Source organism: Hylobates moloch, unplaced genomic scaffold (genome assembly GCF_009828535.3).
Source record: "Hylobates moloch isolate HMO894 unplaced genomic scaffold, HMol_V3 SCAFFOLD_9, whole genome shotgun sequence".
Classification (NCBI taxonomy): domain Eukaryota; kingdom Metazoa; phylum Chordata; class Mammalia; order Primates; family Hylobatidae; genus Hylobates; species Hylobates moloch.
Genome location: NW_026652284.1, coordinates 20154842 through 20174996, shown reverse-complemented (window position 1 = coordinate 20174996; position 20155 = coordinate 20154842). Strand labels below are relative to the sequence as shown.

Sequence of the window (20155 nt, the reverse complement as noted above, 5' to 3'; positions counted from 1 at the left end):
GCAGTGGCGTGATCTTGGCTCACTGCAACCTCTGCCTCCTGGGTTCAACTGATTCTGCTGCATCAGCCTCCTGAGTAGCAGGGATTACAGATCCCTGGCTGATTTTTATAGTTTTAGTAGATACGGGCTTTTAGTGTGTTGGCCAGGCTGGCCTCGAACTCCTGGCCGCAGGTGATCCATCTGCCTCGGCCTCCCAAAGTGCTGGGATTGCAGGCATGAGCCACCGCACCTGGCCCATTTCATTTCATTTTTAAAAATTATGCTATTTTAGGCTGGGTGGGGTGGCTCACTCCTGTAATCCCAGCACTTTGGGAGGCAGAGGAGGGAGGATCACCTGAGGTCAGGAGTTTGAGACCAGCCTGGCCAATGTGGTAAATCTTCATCTCTACTAAAAATGCAAAAATTAGCCTGGCGTGGTGACACGTGCCTGTAATCCTAGCTAATGGGGAGGCTGAGGCAGGAGAATCACTTGAACCCGGGAGGCAGAGATTTGCAGTACACCGAGATCGTGCCATTCCACTCCAGCCTGGGAGACGAGCGAAATTCTGTCTCAAAAAAAAGAAAAGAAAATACGCTATTTTATTTATTTGGGCAATTAAATTTAGTCTAGATTTATTTGTATTATTTTGACTAAATTGAAAATCTTTATTAAAATGATTACTGAGCTAATTTTTATTTTTCAAACTGTACATATACATTTTATATATACTTTTATTAAAAAGCAACATTAAAACAAATACTTGTGTACCAAGCAATCATTAAGAATAAAAATATTTCGGCCAGGTGCAGTGGCTCATGCCTGTAATCCCAACACTTTGGGAGGCTGAGGCGGGCAGATCGTGAGGTCAGTAGATTGAGACCATCCTGGCCAACATGGTGAAACCCTCTCTCTACTAAAAATACAAAAATTAGCTGGGTGTGGTGACACGTGCCTGTAATCCCAGCTACTTGAGAGGCTGAGGCATGAGAATCGCTTGAACCCAGGAGGTGGAGGTTGCAGTGAGCCAAGATCGTGCCACTGCACTCTAGCCTGGCGACAGAGCAAGACTCTTGTCTCAAAAAAAAAAAAAAGAATAAAAATTCCAGTAGAGTCGAAGTCCCATATTTCCTTTAGTGATTGCATCAATCTTGATTTTTATTTACTTATTTTTTTGAGGCAGAGTTTCACTCTGTCCCCCAGGCAGGAGTGCAGTGTGCCACTGCAACCTCTGCCTCCTGGGTTCAAGTGATTCTCCTGCCTCAGGCTCCCGAATAGCTGGGATTACAGGCATGTGCCAACATGCCCGGCTAATTTTTGTGTTTTTAGAGAGATGGGTTTTCACCATGTTGGCCAGATGTGAGCCACCGCGCCCTGGCCTGTTTTTATTTTTTAATTTAATTTAACTTAACTTTTTCTTTTTCCCGAGACAGAGTCTTGCTCTGTCACCCAGGCTGGAGTGCAGTGGTGTGATCTCAGCTCACTGCAACCTCCGCCTTCTGGGTTCAATCAATTCACTTGTGTCAGCCTCCCAAGTAGGTGGACTGCAGGTGCACACCACCACACCCGCCTGATTTTTGTATTATTAGTAGAGACAGGGTTTCTCCATGTTTTGGCCAGGCTGGTCTTGAACTTTGGCTTCAAGTGATCTGCCCATCTTGGCCTCCTAGAGTGCTATGATTACAAGCATGAGCCACTGTGCCTGGCTTCAGTTAGTTTTTATAATTTAACACTAACATAAAAATCAGCTTATGGCAATAGTGATTTTTTTGTTGTTCCAGGTTTGTTCCCCAGAAAAATGCATTTTCTTTTTACCTTTAAAAAATGGAATGTGGCAGGCAATAGTGGTAGTAAACTTTTTTAAATATTAAAAGCTAAAGAGCCTGCCAAATTTCTATGGCCTTTGAATGTTTTAGATTGGTGTTAATGTGTCTTGGGTGTATATTTTGGAAATTGTTTTCTATAGCCCCGCTAAAGAATAAACAAACTCTAGGCACTTAAGTTAAGGTACCTTTTGATTTCTCTATCTCAGCAGAACCTTCTAAGTCTCAGACACGTAAACCCAAGTGTGGCAAAGGAACTCATTGCTCTCGAAATGCATATATGTTGGTTTATAGACTGCAAACTCAAGAAAAGCCCAACACTACTGTTCAAGTTCCAGGTAAAGCAGTTTTCCAGGATTATAGCAGGCAAATGTTTTAGAATGCCATACTCAAAAGATTAATGATAAGTAATGGATTGCTTTTAGTTATTATGATAAATTGATCCCATAAGGTGAATGTTGGTGAAAGTAAATATTAATTACAGATTTATTTTTAAGAAATGAGCTTCTGAAATAAAGCAATGCAATTATTTAAAAATCAGAAAGTAATGAAAACATGCATTTAAAGTATAATTTGGTTTTATTTTGTTCAGTTTGTAGAGTATTTGTGAATTTTATTCAATTATCTATAGATTTTCTAGACTTCATAATATAAAAGGTAGAGTTGCTGCTGCCCTGAAGACAGTCTGAGTCATCTTACTCAGCACTTTTCTTTTTGTTTTTTTTTTGTTTTTTGTTTTTTTTTGTTTTTTTGAGATGAAGTCTCGCTCTGTCACCCAGGCTGGAGTGCAGTGGTGCGATCTCGGCTCGCTGCAAGCTGCACCTCTCGGGTTCATGCCATTCTTCTGCCTCAGCCTTTCTGAGTAGCTGGGACTACAGCCGCCCGCCACCACGCCCGGCTAATTTTTTTTTTGTATTTTTAGTAGAGACGGGGTTTCACCTTGGTCTCGATCTTCTGACCTCGTGATCCGCCCGCCTCGGCCTCCCAAAGTGCTGGGATTACAAGCGTGAGCCACCGCGCCTGGCCTGCTCAGCACTATTCTAAGCTTGGTGGCATCACCTATTCTTTCTTTTTTTGAGACAGAGTCTCACTCTTTCGCCCAGGCTGGAGTGCAGTGGTGCAGTCTTGGCTCACTGCAACCTCCGCCTCCCGGGTTTAAGCAATTCTGTGCCTCATCTTCCCGAGTAGCTGGGATTATAGGCATGCACCACCACGCCCAGCTAATTTTTGTATTTTTAGTAGAGATGGGGTTTCACCATCTTGGCCAGGCTGGTCTTGAACTCCTGACCTCACGATCCACCGGCCTCGGCCTTCCAAAGTGCTGCTGGGATTACAGGTATGAGCCACTGCGCCCGGCCTGGTGTTATCTATTCTAAAGTGGTGATTTTGAGCCATTTGATTGTTCTGGGAGGCTGATGATATCATGGAGAGCTAGATGGGGGGAATCGACTTAGTATTATTCCAGTGGCTGTCTTTACTTTTACTTCTGCCTTCAGATTGGAGGTTTCTAGCAGACAGGGAGACCATAGTTGGAATTTCTGCCAATGTTTTAATCAGTATTTGATATGATTTAGAGATTAGCATGGTTCACTATATTTGAAAACAAGAATAAAGTTGTTTTTTGTCTTTCTGTTTTGAATAGCCTTTCTTCAAGAGCTGGTAGATCGGGATAATTCCAAATTTGAGGAGTGGTGTATTGAAATGGCGGAGATGCGTAAGCAAAGTGTGGATAAAGGAAAAGCAAAACACGAAGAGGTTAAGGAGCTGTACCAAAGGTTACCTGCTGGAGCTGGTCTGTAAGATATTCTGGGACAGCACTGTTGCCATTAAGTGCCTTGTTTTTTTATGTTCACAAATGTATATGAAGAAACTTTCTCAAACTTACTCTTTCTAATAACCCACTAAAGCCAGCTTAAACACTCTAAAAGTACTTTGTAAACCGACAATAACTTGATGTGTAGCATTCCATATTATTTCATTACGTTGTACTTCTAAAAATGGGAAGCTGTCAATAAATTATAACATTTAGGTCAGCACTCTGCATCCATGAGTATTGTAGATATTTATATTTTGTGAGATATTAACTTGTTTAAGAAAAATCCGATTGGATTACTATGGAAAAGCAACTTGCCTGTTCTGTTTCTTTGCATACTTTGTGACCTAACAGTTTTAACAGACATTCTATTATATGAGTACAGTTTTTTTGATACTATTAGATTAACTTGAAGTTTAATACCAAATATTATGCTAAGAGTAGAAAAGTTTTCTGCTGACCCCTGATTTCTTAGAAATATCCTACATAATCCAGCTTATCCCTTTTCTGTATATGTTTATTCAGGTTTACCTGATGTCTCAAAATGAAACCAAATTAAGCCTTTTTAAAGGCTGATGTGCCATTTGTATTAAGTTATCTTTGTCATTTCAAAGACATGAATTCCCCAAGCCTAATTCCTACTTAAGGAAGAGAGACAATTTAGTCCTTACTTTAGAAAATAAATACTTAAGCATAATTGTACTTGTGGTTTGTCTTTTTAATATCTTAATTTTCCATTACTAGTATAACTTTAAGCAAAATGTAAACAAAAATTGCCAAGTCTGTAAGAATATATTTTAACTAAATTTTAATTCGATTCTGACCCTTCTTTGTAATCTGTTACTTTAACTCTGTCCAAGGGTTGGGATTATCCTAAATAATTAAACTGACCTTAATTTAACTGGAAATGATTTGGAAATGAACCCATGATTCAAATTTCTAAATTTATAGGTCTTTGTTCAAAGGTGTCGGGACCTAGAAATCTATTTTCCAAACTTTATTCACGGTTTCCTGTGTCCACTGGGCAAGAGAAAGGGACTTAACTGGGTCTAAAGTGAAATACTCATTTGAACCACTCTTTAGAACTACAGAGTTCAAAGATGTTATATGTCAAGTTAGCACGGTGCTTCCTTTGGCTGTTTTCATTCAGCATATAGGAACCTTATGTTCTTAGAATATGCTTATGTTCTTAGAATATTTCTCTGTGTTATTTATACTTTTACCAATTATGAGCTATATAATTCTTTTCCATTTGCAGTAAACTTATATTGTAGACAGTCCACATTGTAAAATTATGTAGAATCTGAAAGTTAATGAGCATGGTTTTGTGTTGGCAAGAGAAGTTTTTTGTTATGCATTTTCTAGATCTTATTTTTGTGTGGGAACATATTTAAAGAAAGATCACTTACCCTAAAATCTAAGCCTCAGTAGGAACGTGCTTTTGGCGCTTTTTATTTCCATTGAAATATACTTAAATTATCTCTAGGTAAAGTGTTTCAGATGTTTTTGATGCTGTGATTGTTCTAGACTTTATAACTTTCCAGAGAAAATGTGTCATGTTCAAAATCCAGGTGTTTTTTTTTCTTTTTAAAGAACTTTGAACCAAAATGTGTATTTCCCTGTGGTAAATATTTTAATATTTTGCTTTCCTCATCAAATGCTGAGGTTTCATATAGTCCGTTATCTCCAGCTTGATAATGGGAGAGTTCGCCCTCATTTGGAGTTGATTATATCCATGGCCTTTGGAAAGCAATGCTTGTAGTTTACTGAATCACAAATACTAGGGAATATATTTGAGGGGCCTAGTCAAGAGTCTTTTTCTAGTGCAGAAACATCTGTAGTGTAAAAACTTTGCCACAAACAATCTGCCTTAACTATGAGACTTGTGCTCCACTTGTATTCTCAGGCAAGCTCTTGGCAGAGTCAGTGCAGCTCTTTATGATGATAGAGACTGAAAATGGAAAGAAAGACAGACTTCTGTGACCATAGTCACTCTTCCTTCATGGAGCCCACAGCGCACTAAAGTGAAATCTGGAAAACTTGCTGTTAGTAATAAGCATGGTATTAGATTAGAATTATAGGCCTGTTCTCTGCTTTCTGTCTTCCTCCTCTTACTATAAAACCATACGTAGTTTTTCTAATCATTGTATCTTACGTTAAATTTATATTGAACGATTCAAAAACTAAAACAACAAGCTTTCCTTGGAAGTTTTCTGTGAGATTGGAAAATGTTGTCTTGCCTTTGAGCCACATTGTTGCTGGACAGTCAGGGCCACAGTCACCCTAGGCTTTGAATTCCTGCAGACATCCCCTGGCAAGGAGGGCTTTGTGCATTTTTAGCTTTCCTAGATTCCTTTCATTGTGAGGGCCAGGATTCTTAGGGTGTTTTCTTTCAGTTAGCAATAACAGATACTGCTGTCTGTCCACTCCTCCCCAGCTGCTGGGGAAACTAGAATGCCTAGTGACTTATTCTTGAATGTTGCTCTTTATCACGATCCTATTTTTTCTCCTTTGATAGCCTTCATATTACTTACCATTTTAATCTAATTGACTGTCCTTGGGAAAAGATTAGAGTATGCTAAGACTTTTATTTTGCTTTCAGAAAGGGATCATTTGTCTTTGCATTCGCCAGATACCCAGTGTACTCTATCCCTGGCAGGTTAAGCTTGATAAATGGCAAATAAAGTCGGGAGGCATTTTGAATGTAATTAGCCATACCATGATATACTGTAAAGTGCTGCAGCTTTGTTAGATATACTGCGTCTTAAGGTCTCCTCTGTTTTTTTTTTGAGATGGAATTTTGCTCTTGTTACCCAGGCTGGAGTGCAATGGTGCAATCTCAGTTCACCACAACCTCCACCTCCTGGGTTCATGTGATTCTCCTGCCTCAGCCTCCCGAATAGCTGGGATTACAGTCGTGCGCCGCCATGCCCGGCTAATTTTTTTGTATTTTTAGTACAGACAGGGTTTCTCCCTGTTGGTCAGGCTGGTCTCGAACTCCGGACCTCAGGTGATCTGCCCGCCTCGGCCTCCCAAAGTGCTGGGATTACAGGCGTGAGCCACCGTGCCCAGCCAAAGTCTCCTCTTTTATATATTAAGTTTATGTAAATGTATAATTAACTTTTCCATATCTCTTTTCTTCCAAAAAGCTCAAAATGCTTCACATAGCTTATCTTTTATACTCAACAACATCCCCATGAGGTAGGTAGAAGGCAGGTATTATTACCTTCATTTTACAAATAAAAGACCAGAAACATAGAAAGTTTAAGTGACTTGCTCAGGTTCATTTTCTTGGTGGCCGAACTTGGATTAGACCGTGACCTTGACTCACAGTCCTCTGCTCTTCCTCTGGAGCCACATTTGACTTGACCGGTTAGAAGGCTCTTAGTTGATGATGTACAGTGCCAAATTTTGTTTTCATAAAAATTGAAATGGTTTACTGTAAAATTAAAATGGGAGTTAGTTTTCTAGACATGTAACTCTCTGGGGAGTATAAAACTGGTCACAATGGGCTTTGCGTTGAAGTATCTGTCCCTCAGATCTCATCAGAAGGAGTATATAATACAAAAATATAAATTCAACCTCTGTATGTTTTCTTCTATGTTTTATGCTGGGACTCACTGGAGATCTTTGTAAGTAATCAAAGCTGGCCCTTTATCTTTGATTTTGGCTTTTAGGGAATTCTAGGGACTTCCTTTCCCCAAATTAAAACTCATTTTGAGGTGTTTGGTTTTGTCTTTTAATTTTTGCAACTTCAAAATTGATGATGACTCAGTTCTAGTGTACTTTATCCTGGAACTTGTTTAAAATAGGTTACTTTCTTGAAATAAATAATAATATAATGAATAGATCATGACTTGGATTTGGGTGGGGGAATTAAATACCTTTTCAAAATTGCCATCAGTATCATCTTGGATGAAGAAAGTTTGATGGTTAAAAGCATCTTCTGAAGCGTGGTCATAGTCGGTGAGGTTAATTTCAGTTTGGCTTCTCATTTTAATTTTCAGATGTATATCACATATACGTGAAAAGTACTGACAAAATAATTTATGAAATAAACATAGTAGGGCATGAGGTTGTATTATTTGTGAGGCAGCAATGGAGCATGACTTGTAGTCAACAAACATGGGTGTCCTGATCAAAACTCTGCTGTGCTATTAGGCAAGACTATGTGGATGCCTCTTGTAGAATGTGGTTAATAATACCAGCCGATCTCATAGGGCACTGTGCAGACTCAGCATTACGGTGCACAGCTCCTTGAACTCAGAGGAGTGGCATTTAACTGGAGCTTTGTGTCGTACTCATCAAACATCTTCCCCCAGACAATGATTCTTCTGATTCTGCTAACTGTGGACAGAGTTTGCATTGTCTTTTGAGAAAAATGAATGTATCACTTAGTCAAAAAACTGTAAAAATACATAGGCTCTTTCTGATGCTTGCTTTCTCAGAGCCCTATGAGTTTGTCTCTCTGGAATGGCTGCAAAAGTGGTTGGATGAATCAACACCTACCAAACCTATTGATAATCACGCTTGCCTGTGTTCCCATGACAAGCTTCACCCAGATAAAATATCAATTATGAAGAGGATATCTGAATATGCAGCTGACATTTTCTACAGTAGATATGGAGGAGGTCCAAGACTAACTGGTAATTCAAGATGTCCTCTCTGTTTAAAAAAGAGCAGCTCATTAAATCTTCATCTTACGATCTTTATGAATGTGGCTTATGATGATTTGACCCAAACTGTGCTACACCAAATATTCCTTACACTTTGCACAAAGGATTTGCTAAATAAAATAGAAGTTAAGCAACTGATGCTATTCGTAGAGAGTTGGTTGGGGTTTTTTGGTTTGGTTTTTTTTTTTTTTTTGGTTTGTTTTTTTTAACCCCTCTCAAAGCAGACAAAATAGGACCCTTTTGAGAAAACTGTCTCAATCTCGGCTCACTGCAACCTCCGCCTCCTGGGGTCAAGTGATTCTCGAGCCTCCCGAGCAGCTGGGATTACAGGCATGCACCACCACGCCCAGCTAATTTTTGTATTTTTAGTAGAGACAGGGTTTCACTGTGTTGCCCAGGCTGGTCTTGAACTCCTGGGCTCAAGTGATCCAGTCAGCCTCGCCCTCCCAAAGTGCTCTCCTCAGGCAGGAGCCACTGCGCCCACCCGGCTATGGTGACTTCTAACAGTGTGTGAGCTGTAGATGGTTACTTAGTTTATGAATGGAAGCTACTTGATTCTACCTTAAATATAGAGCTATATATGACCACAGAGTACCCACGGTTTGTTTTGTTTTGGCTGCCTTTCTGTTCTGCCTCCTTGAAACATTTTTCTTTTTACATGAGTAGCTGCCAACACAATCCTCCCTCCATTTTTCAGATGAGGCTATAGGAAATTACATGACATCTCCCTCCCCAATACACTTTTTCTGAAATTAAGTGCTGTTTTCTAATAGTATACAACTTATTGCATAAAACCTGATATTTAACTACATGCTGCAGGCCTTCTGTTAAACACAACTGGAGTTTTGCTTCCTAAATTTCTGGGAATTTTTGTTTTTGTTTTTTTGAGACAGTGTCTCAATCTGTTGCCCAGGCTAGAGTGCAGTGGTGCAATCACAGCTCACTGCAGCTTCGACCTCCTCAGGCTCCCGTCTCAATCTTCAAAGTATCTGGGACCACAGACATGCACCACCACACCTGGTTAAGTTTTGTAATTTTTTGTAGAGGTGGTATTTCATCATGTTGCCCAGGCTGGTCTTGTAGGCTCAAGTGATTGACCTGCCTCGGCCTCCCAAAGTGCTGGGATTACAAGGATGGGCCACCATATCTGGCCCTTGTTTGTTTGTTTCTGAGACAGCGTCTTATTCTGTTGCCCCAGCTGGAGTACAGTGGTGGAACCATAGTGCACTACAGCCTAGAACTTCTAGGCTTAAGCAATCCTCCCACCTCAGCTTCCCAAGTAGCTGGGACTACAGGCACACATCACCATACCTTGCTAATTTTTACATTTTTTATAGAGACAGGGTCTCACTATGTTGCCCAGGCTGGTCTCAAACTCCTGTCCTCAAGCTACCCTCCCTGTCTGGCTTCCCAAAGCTCTTGGTGGTATGAGCCACTTTACCTGCCACTGTTCTTAATTCACAATGAATAAACCATGCAATGGGAAGAGCGTTCACATTTTAGATGATTCCTAAAACTTCTTTGTGTTTTAAACCTGGCCCTTCATTTTGCTTTTCCTTTTAGTGTGCTTTGAAGATCACTTTCACATGAAGATCATTATTTATAATTATCAGCTATATTTAACCCCCCCACCTCAGTTATTTGATTATCATCTTGTAAAAATTGCATGTAAGCCTTGTCAGGTACTGTATTTAGATACTTTTAATGTAATATAACATTTTGTCTCTCATTGTTCTTTCTTTATTCAGGTAACAGTATTGCTGTCTTGGTATCTAATTATCTTAGTAAAATAATTTAGGGTATATACCAATTTGCCATATTGCCAACATTTGTGACTTTAGTTTAGCATGTGTCTGTGTTTGTGAAGTGCTAAAAACATTTTCCTAACAGGAAGTCTGTTTGAATGAAATATATTTCCTTTCATTCTTTCTTGCCTGTAGTGAAAGCCCTGTGTAAGGAATGTGTAGTAGAACGTTGTCGCGTATTGCGTCTGAAGAACCAACTAAATGAAGATTATAAAACTGTTAATAATCTGCTGAAAGCAGCAGTAAAGGGGTATGTTGCACAGTGTACATTGTTTATGGTAAACTAAGAAGTTTTCGAGAGGTCATAACCAAGCAACTCGTTATTTATTAAAAATAGGAAGTTGAGATTTTTAGAAGAAGGGCGATAAAGTGGATGGTAGAGCCAGATCAAAAGTAAATTTTGCAATGACTGCCCCTGTGGCAACGATAAAGAAAACTGCTGAGTCAGATAGCCTTTGCCACTGTATTCTATCCTATCATTTGATTGGTGTGTTGGCATGAAGGTAGGAAAAGCAGGATAATATTTAGAATGGAAACAAAATATTAGATCCCTGCAGTTCAATAGTGAACAGAGAAAATGACCAAAATTAGGAAGTGGGTTAAAATCAATTACATGTACAGTAGCTGATGTTGAGTGTTTGTAATTCACTTTAGTTGTTTTTACAGGCAAAGAAGGGAGGACAGTGTTTGGAAATATTACTTGTATGATTTAACATTCTCTCTGTTCCACAGCAACGATGGATTTTGGGTGGGGAAGTCCTCCTTGCGGAGTTGGCGCCAACTAGCTCTTGAACAGCTGGATGAGCAAGATGGTGATGCAGAACAAAGCAACGGAAAGATGAATGGTAGCACCTTAAATAAAGGTAACACTTTAATCCTATGTGTAGATCATTGTGAAATTATACCATGAAAATATAAGTGGGCCAGGCATGGTGGCTCATTCATGTAGTCCCAGCTACTTGGGAGGTTCAGACAGGCAGACGGCTTGAGCCCAGCGGTTATGCCAGCCCCACTGCACTCTAGTCTGGGTAACAGAGTGAGACCCTGTTTCTCTAAAAAACAATTTTAGGCCGGGTGCGGTGGTTCATGCCTGTAGTCCCAGCACTTTGGGAGGCCGAGGCAGGTTGATCACTTGAGGTCAGGTGTTCAAGACCAGCCTGAGCAACATGGTGAAACCTCGTCTCTACTAAAAATACACAAATAATTAGCCAGGAGTGGTGCTGCACACCTGTGGTCCCAGCTACTCAGGAGGCTGAGGCAGTAGAATCGATTGAACCCAGGAGTTGTAGGTTACCAAGACCCAAGATCGTGCCACTACACTGCAGCCTGGGCGACAGAGGAAGACTCTGTCTCTTAAAAAAAAAATCGAAAAAAACCAAAAAATTAGTAAAGTTGGTTTCATACCCATCCGTGTAATTTTAAAGACAACTTCTATTAAACTACAAGCTCTCACAAGTAGCTCAGAGCAAATAAAAGTTTTTTAAGCTATTGAAATTCAGCAAGGACTCAGCAACTCACATGTGAAATTTTCCTTTATAGCCTATCATGCTTCGGGCTTAAGCTCTCTCTAGTTAATCACATGCAAAATTAATATTAATTCTGTTCTAGGCTAAGAGTTTAAAGAAAGGTTAAGTCTACTGCAAATTGGCATAATATATTGTATGCTCAGTACGCTTTGGTTTTGGCTTATATGCCACACTGCCTTGGTCAAGTAAATGAGCTTGTACTTCTTTATCTTTTATCAAGTAGAGAGGGCAGCTTTTAAATAGCTTTTTGCTTGTAAATTCTTCTGAGTTTCCTATGCTTTCAAATCAGAAATTATGTTATTGTAAGTCAAACACTAAATTTAATTTTATAATCAGTGGTTCGTAAGATGCCAAGGAAATTTATTACTTTAATGTTCTTGACCTTTATTGAAATATTCTGTATTTTCTGCATTCAAGCATTTCATATCATTTGTATCATCATTTTTTATTTTTTAAGTTTTTATTTTATTTATTTATTTATTTGAGATGGAGTTTCACTCTTTTTGCCCAGGCTGGAGTGCAGTGATGCAGTCTCAGCTCCCTGCAACCTCTGCCTCATGGGTTCAAGCGGCTCTCCTGCCTCAGCCTCCCGAGTAGCTGGGATTACAGGTGCACACCACCACGTCCAGCTAATTTTGTATATTTAGAAGAGACAGGGTTTCACCATGTTGGCCAGGCTGGTCTTGAACTCCTGACCTCCCAAAAGTGTTGCGATTACAGGCGTGAGCCACCGCGCCTGACCAATTTTTATTTCTTTTAAATTCTAGAGATAAGGCCTCACTGTGTTGCCCAGGCTGGTCTCCCAACTCCTGTGCTCAAGCAATCTTCCCATCTTGGCTTCCCAAAGTGCTGGGATTATAGGTGTGAGCCACTGAGCCTCGCCCATTTCTGTCACTTTATATTATATTTATTTTATTTGATATTGATCTTCCCATCTCACTGCCTTACTTTTTGGGAAAACCAACCCAGTATTAGTTTTAAACTCCCTGAGCTGTGATTAACATTTTCAAACTTGAAGAGTTTTTACTTTTTTTTTGAGACTTTTTTTTACTTTCTTGAGATGGAATATCACTCTGTCCCCCAGGCTGGAGTGCAGTGGAGTGATCTTGGCTCACTGCAACCTCTGCCCCCCCGCCCCCCACCCCCTGCCCCTCCTCCCTGTTCAAGTGATTTTCCTGCCTCAGCCTCCCGAGTAGCTGGGATTGCACATATGCCACCATGCCCGGCTAATTTTTGTATTTTAGTAGAGATGGGGTTTCACCATGTTGGCCAGCTGGTCTTGAACTCCTGGGCTCAAGTGATCCACCCACCTTGGCCTCCCAAAGTACTAGGATTACAGGTGTGAACCACTGCACCCAGCCGAGTTTTTACTTTTGATTAAAATATTTTATTGTGCTATATAATTCATGAACTTAGCATCAATTTGAGTTTTATTATCCTGTCATTTGAAAAACCATACTATAATTTTAGTGATAACATGTGACTTAGTGTTAAATATTTATTTACTGCTTTTTAAAATCTCTTTAATTTGGGAAGCCAAGGCAGGTGGATCACAAGGTCACGAGTTCGAGATCAGCCTGACCAACATGGTAAAACCCCTTCTTTACTAAAAATACAAAAATTAGCCAGGCGTGGTGGCATGCACCTGTAATCCCAGCTACTCAGGAGGCTGAGGCAGGAGAATCATTTGAACCCAGGAGGAGGAGGTTGCAGTGAGCCGAGATCGTGCCACTGCACTCCAGCCTGGGCGACAGAGCACGAAACCGTCTCAACAAAAAAAAAAACCTCTTTATATATCTGTGTCCCTTCATTTCTGGTAAAATTGGATGCCATAATAGAAAGTGCCTTCATGCTGGCATACCTTAAAAGTATTTTTCATGTTGCTTTTAGAGTAATGTGCCTCTATTCTGCTTCCCCCATTAAAAAATTTCAAAAGCTTCAAGCAGCACAAATGTGACACAGTAGGACTTCAAAGCCTTCCCACCAGATACAATCACTGTAAATAGTGGCTTTTTATAATGCAGCTCATATGGGCACGATTGTACATCTCTCCCTGTCAAAACATACAGGCCTTTTTATTGATTGCATTTTGTTTTGTGGATCCATTATGTTTACCTGATTCTATTTTAATTTTTTACATTACTGTGTACACACAGATGCAGTGAGGGTCCTTTTGTGTCCTGTACTTACATCATTACAGAATTTTCAGATTATTTCTGAGAAATAAGTTCCTAGAAATTGCTGGATCAGAGAATTAGAAATATTTATAATTGCCACATACTGACACATATTGGTAAATTTTCTTCAATATATGCATATTAGGGGGTTCATTTTTGCATGCTTTTGTCAACATAAAGAATACATCCGTCACATCAGTTTTGTTTTTTCTTGTTTTGTTTTGTTTTGTTTTTGAGACGGAGTCTCCCTCTGTTGCCCAGTCTGGAGTGCAGTGGTGCAATCTCGGCTCACTCCAACCTCTGCCTCCCGGGCTCAAGTGATACTGTTGCCTCAGCCTCCAGAGTAGCTGGGATTACAGGCATGCACCAGCACACCGGGCTAATTTTTGTATTTTTAGCAGAGAGGGGTATTTGCCATGTTGACCAGGCTGGTCTTGAACTCCTGACCTTAATCTGCCCGCCTCAGCCCTCTAAAGTGCTGGGATTACAGGCATGAGCCACCGTGCCCGCAGTCACATCAATTTTTATCAGCCTGATATAGGAAGTTAGACTTAGCAGTGTTGAGGGTTAACGTTTTTCAAAATGTCATTGAGGTTGACCATCTTCTTAGGCTTGAGAAGTTATTTGTATGTGTGACAGAGAGAAAAAGAGGAGACAGAATTATCTGGTCATATCCTTCCTTTGCCCATTTTTTTACTTGATTTTTGTGGGGGTTTTTTTTGTTTGTTTGGTTTTTGTTTTTGTTTGTTTGTTTGTTTTGTTTTTGTTTATTTCGTTTTGTTTTTTAGGCAGGATCTCCCTCTTTCACCCTGGCTGGAGTGCAGTGACGCAATTGCAACTCAATGCAGCCTCCACCTCATAGGCTCAAATAATCCTCTCACCTCAGCCTCTTGAATACCTGGGACCCCAGGTGCGTGCCACCACACCCAGATAATTTTTGTACTTTTTGTAGAGATGGGGTTTCGCCATGTTGCTCAGGATGGTCTTGAACTCCTGGGCTCATGCGATCTGCCTGCCTTTGTCTTCTCAAAGTGCTGGGATTACAAGCGTGAGCCACTGTGCCTGGCCTCTACTTCAGTTTTTGAATGATTAGTAGATATTTTTTGTATGTATTAATTGTAGTAAAAATGTGTGAAGTTCTTAACCTGGAAAACCCATGGATAATGATTTTTTTTTTTGAGACGGAGTCTCACTCTGTCGTGCAGTGGTGCGATCTGGGCTCACCACAAGCTCTGCCTCCCAGGTTCACGCCATTCTCCTGCCTCAGCCTCCTGGGTAGTTGGGACTACAGGCGCCCGCCACCACGCCTGGCTAATTTTTTGTATTTTTAGTAGAGACGGGGTTTCACTGTGTTAGCCTGGATGGTGTCGATCTCCTGATCTCGTGATCCACCTGTCTCGGCCTCCCAAAGTGCTGGGATTACAGGCATGAGCCACCGCGCCTGGCCCCCATGGATAATGATTTTAATCATACTAAAGGATTCTTCATTTGATCCTGTTCCCAGTATATACAACTATAAATTGATAGTGACACAGTGTAAAAAAGTAAAAAAAGCAGATATTGGAAGAGAAATGTTAACAGCAAAAGCAAAGTTTTTATTATATAGTGGTCCACCCTTACGCAAGGTTTTGCTTTTCATGGTTTCAGTTAACCTGCAGTGAACTGCAGTCTGAAAATATTACATGGAAACTTCCAGAAGTAAACAATTCATAAGTTTTAAATTGCACACTGTTCTGAGTAGCATGATGATATTATATCTCATACCCTCCTGCTTCATCCTGCCTGCGACATGAGTTTTCCCTGTGTCCAGCTTATCCGTGCTATACATGCTACCGACTGGTCACCTAGCAACCCTCTTGGTGCTTAGATTGACGGTAGGAGTGCCTGTGTTCAAGTCACCCTTATTTTACTTAATAATGATCTCAAAAGTGGAAGAGTGGTAATGTTGGCAATTCAGGTATGTCAAAAAGAAGCCACAAAGTGCTTCCTTTAAGTGGAAAGGTGGAAGTAAGTTCTTGATTTAAATAAGGAAATAAAAAAAATTGTATGCTGAGGTTGCTAAGATCTATAGGAACAAATCTGTCTGCGAAATTAAGAAGGAAAAAAATTCATGCTAGTTTTGCTGTCACACTACAAACTGTAAGTTATGGCCACAGTGTGAGTTAAGATGGAAAAGGCATTAAACTTGTGGGTGGAAGACATGAACAGAAATGTGCCAGTGGATGTTTATCGAGTTCGGTGGTATATGAGGTTTTAGGCATCCATTGAGGGTCTTGGAACATATCCCCTGACTGATCAGAGGGGAGGACTCTGTTTGATGATAAAGGTTAAGTCCTTATTTAATTTGCCTTTAATGCTTTGTGTTCACCCCCAAAAAGTGTAGGTAGGTGAAAATGACATGCCATGACATGACATGTAGATGATTAACTTGGTTCATGACACAGTATTCTCCATACTTTGACTAGAATTAATAGAAGAATTCCATTTTTTGAATTTAAAATGGCACATTTTCTTGCATAACCTAAATCTTTAAAAGTTAACTGTCATTGAGATGTTCCTCTTTCCTTTTAAGGGAAAGAAATATAACACTTTTTAGCAGAACTGTGTAGGAATCACATGGGTCTAATTTTCAGTTTTAAAGTTTTCTTTCTTCCAAATTGTACGAGTAGTATATCTGCTACTTTCAACTTGTAAGTACACAATAACCACAGCAGATATCATTTGTATTTCTTTGATTAGATGAATCAAAGGAAGAAAGAAAAGAAGAGGAGGAATTAAATTTTAATGAAGATATTCTGTGTCCACATGGTAAGCTAGAAGCATAAATGAGTTCTGTTTTATTATCCTTTTTTTTACTTTTAGCTTCTACTGCCCGGCTTTCATGCCGGTATCTCTCACATCTTACCTGGGAAAAATATTTTTTTTAATAGAATTTCCCCATATTTAGAGGAAATCATTGGAAAATAAACTTCTTATCACTTGTCCCATTTAAGTGCTTTTGAATTTGAAGTATTGAATTTCAGTTGTTTCCCATGACCGTCATTGTCCAAGTTAAACACTTTGAGAATAGTGCTCGTGTGTTTCTTCTTCTTCATCTTGTTAGGGCTATCTGTGGTTTTTTATTTATTTTTCATCTGTGCAACAAGGTCTCTCTCTGTCATTGTCCTCGCTTAGTGCAGCGTCAACATCCTGGGCTCAAGTGTTCCTCCTGCCTTGGCCTCCTGAGTAGCTGGGACCATAGGCATGCGCCATCATACCCAGCTAATTTTTAATTTTGCCTCCCACCTTGGCCTCCCATAGTGGTGGGATTATAGGCACGAGCCACTGGGCTCGGCTTAGTTTAGTTTCTTGTTTGTGTATTGACCAGCTGCTGTGTACTATGTGCTAGATAGTTTTTTAAAAAGCTAAATTCCGAATCCTTATTTAATCCTATGTATTGGTTCATGTATTTCTTTACTTGGTCTTGGTGAATGCTTACTTCTAATAAGTAGCTTTTACTAGATGATCGTGCAAGGGATTCATCATATATTAGGCACAATTTTCTATTCTAATAGCACCCTGAAAGTCAAGCAGGTGTCTGTTTCTCAAAGCTTTCTACTTCATAAGTTCCCCTTCCCACCTCAAAAAAGTCTGAGCACTGAGTGCCGTAGCTTGCACCTATAATCCCAGCTACTAGGAAGGCTCAGGTAGGAGGATCTCTTGAGCCCACGATTTTGAGACCAGTCTGGGCAACACCGCAAGACCCTGTCTCTAAAAAAATATTAAGTGGGTTTGGTGGTATGTGCCTGCAGTCACAGTTTCTCAGGAGGGTGAGAGGATCACTTGACCCAGGAGTTTGAGGCTAGAGTGAGCTATGATCACGATGCTGCACTCCAGCCTGGACGACAGTGCGATACCCCATCTCTTTAAAATAAAATCAATAGGACAGTAAATTTGACAGAGAAGTTGGCTTGTCAGTGGTTCATTTTGTTAACCCACGTTCATGTGTTTCTTGTTATGTGGTAATTTATTGCTAATATTTAGGATTCCTGTTGATCCTAATAAATTCCTAACTGTAGTTCTTGTTTCATTGCTTCACTGTGAACCAGTGGATGATGTCTCACTCTTATCCCTGATGCACACTGGCACTTTTGTATGAAGTGCCTTTGATGATACTAGTTATGATGGTTCTCACTAGAGTAGTGCTAGCATTCTGGATTATCTCACTGCACTTGAGCTTGCTTGGTGAGCGGCATTCTCATTTCCAGGCCACACAACTAAGAAGGGGTCATCCTGGGGTGTGTGTTTGGGTCTTGGTCTCTGTGAGTCCTGACTTCTCTGTTCTTTCCATCGTATCACCCTGTCTGTCTACTGGTTGGTCTTTTACACTACAGGTGCACAGCAGAAGATGAGCTGACCTCGTGAGTGCTGAATAGCACAAGGAAATAAACAGGGGAAGGAAGTTCGGGTGAATAGCCAAAAGGAGGTGTATTTTTCCAGTGATGCTCTCATATCACCTTTTCTAACCTTCACAGCATAGACGTGGACATAGGATTGGTGCCTCCATATTGAGAGTTGAAGCATCTGTGGCAAAATACTGTGTCATGCTTGGTGCTACCACTTGAAACAGTGATGGAACTTAGATTGTCCTCGTGCTCCTTAGCTCACTGACCTTTGTTCTGCCTTCCCACCTCTTATCATGTCATTTCAGTACTGACAGTTTTGAATACAAAGCATGGCAAAGCTGAATGTTGTTTCAGGACACATACTCCACTCCCCAGCCTATCAGAAATTGTACATAAGAAGCTGGGCACGGTGGCTCACACCTGTAACCCCAGCACTTTGGGAAGCCAAGGCGGGAGGATCACTTGAGTCCAAGAGTTCGAGACTAGCCTGGGCACCATGGCAAGACCCCATCTCTACAGAAACACCAAGAAATTAGCCAGGGGTGGTGATGGTGTGCCCCTGTGTTCCCAGCTACATGAGAGGCTACATTGAGAGGGTTACCTGAGCCCAGGAGGTCGAGGCTGCAGTGAGCCATATTTTGCGTGCCAGTGTACTCCAGCCTGGGTGACCGAGCAAGACCTTGTCTCAAAACAAAACAAAAAAGAAAGAGAGATTGAGAAAGAGAAAGAAAAGAAGGGAGGGAGGGAGGGAATGAGAAAGGAGTGAGGGAGGGAGGAAGAAATTGTATACAAGGGTTATTTTTTTAGGCCATTATCTTGATCTGTAACTCAAGTGTTTTGATGCCATACTTTGTTCTCAAATATTTTAAAGGATAGTTTGGCCAGGCATGGTGGCTCACGCCTGTAATCCCAGCACTTTGGGAGGCTGAGGCGGGCGGATCACTTGGGGTCAGGAGTTTGAGACCAGCCTGGCCAACATGGTGAAACCCCATCGCTACAAAAATACAAAAATTAGCTGGGTGTCATGGTGGGTGCCTGTAATCCCGGCTACTCAGGAGGCTGACCCAGGCGAATCACTTGAACCCAGGAGGCAGAGGTTGCAATGAGCCAAGATGGCGCCACGGCATTTCTAGCCTGGGCAACAAAGTGAGACCCTGTCTCAAAAAAAAAAAAAAAAAAAAAAAGAGTTTTCTACCTTTGTTTTTGTGTTATCTGTCAGTGTACCATGTGTCCAGGGTAAGATTTTTCTGGTATAGGATACCTGGCCTTACTTAGATCCACTTTACTCATTAAGTTTCTGTTAAAACCTCTTTCTGGAGGTGTGCTGATGATGTTGGTAGGAGGAGGATTATAGTGGGCAATTATTGAACGTTTACCATTTGCCCGTAGTTTTCCACATTTATAAATATTAACTCATTTAATCTGTTTTGGTTTGGTTTGTTTTGTTTTGTTTTGAGATGGCGTCTCACTGTGTCACCCAGGCTGGAGCGCAGTGGTGCAATCTCGGCTCACTGCAACCTCCACCTTCCAGGTTCAAGTGATTCTCCTGCCTCAGCTTCCCGAGTACCTGGAACTATAGGAGTGTACCACCACTCCCAGTTAATTTTTGTATTTTTAGTAGAGGTGGGGTTTTGCCATGTTGACCAGACTGGTCTCGAACTCCTGACCTCAGTTGATCTGCCTGCCTTGGCCTCCCAAAGTGCTGGGATTACAGGCGTCAGCCACCATGCCCGTCCAACTCATTTAATCTTATAACAACCCTGTGCTATCAGTATATTATTACATCCATTCTACTGATGAGTAAGTAAACTGAGGCACAGAGAGGCAAGAGTCACCTGTCTAGGATCACCATACTGAACGGATAGTTTTGCCTAGGTATTTGTCTGTTGGAAATATTTTTTCCGTGAAAATTTAAGAGACTTTTGTGGTAGTGCTCTGGACGTACCATTCAGAAGTCCAAAGCCATTGTTTCT

General features: G+C 40.7%; 1 protein-coding gene across 8 annotated transcripts in view; it reads left to right on the top strand.

Moving 5' to 3' along the window:
• Positions 1 to 20155, top strand: part of USP48 (ubiquitin specific peptidase 48) — a 108006-nt gene that overhangs the window by 54297 nt on the left and 33554 nt on the right. For 4 of the 8 annotated variants that reach the window (XM_032759220.2, XM_058443769.1, XM_032759218.2 and 1 more), the window contains 6 exons: positions 2010 to 2138; positions 3443 to 3592; positions 8062 to 8259; positions 10230 to 10344; positions 10827 to 10957; positions 16537 to 16605. In XM_032759220.2, the coding sequence (XP_032615111.1) occupies positions 2010 to 2138; positions 3443 to 3592; positions 8062 to 8259; positions 10230 to 10344; positions 10827 to 10957; positions 16537 to 16605 (792 nt within the window). Of the gene's footprint in view, positions 1 to 2009; positions 2139 to 3442; positions 7246 to 8061; positions 8260 to 10229; positions 10345 to 10826; positions 10958 to 16536; positions 16606 to 20155 lie in introns of those variants that run through there. The other 4 variants (XM_032759219.2, XM_032759221.2, XR_009214772.1 and 1 more) reach the window with 4 other exon arrangements.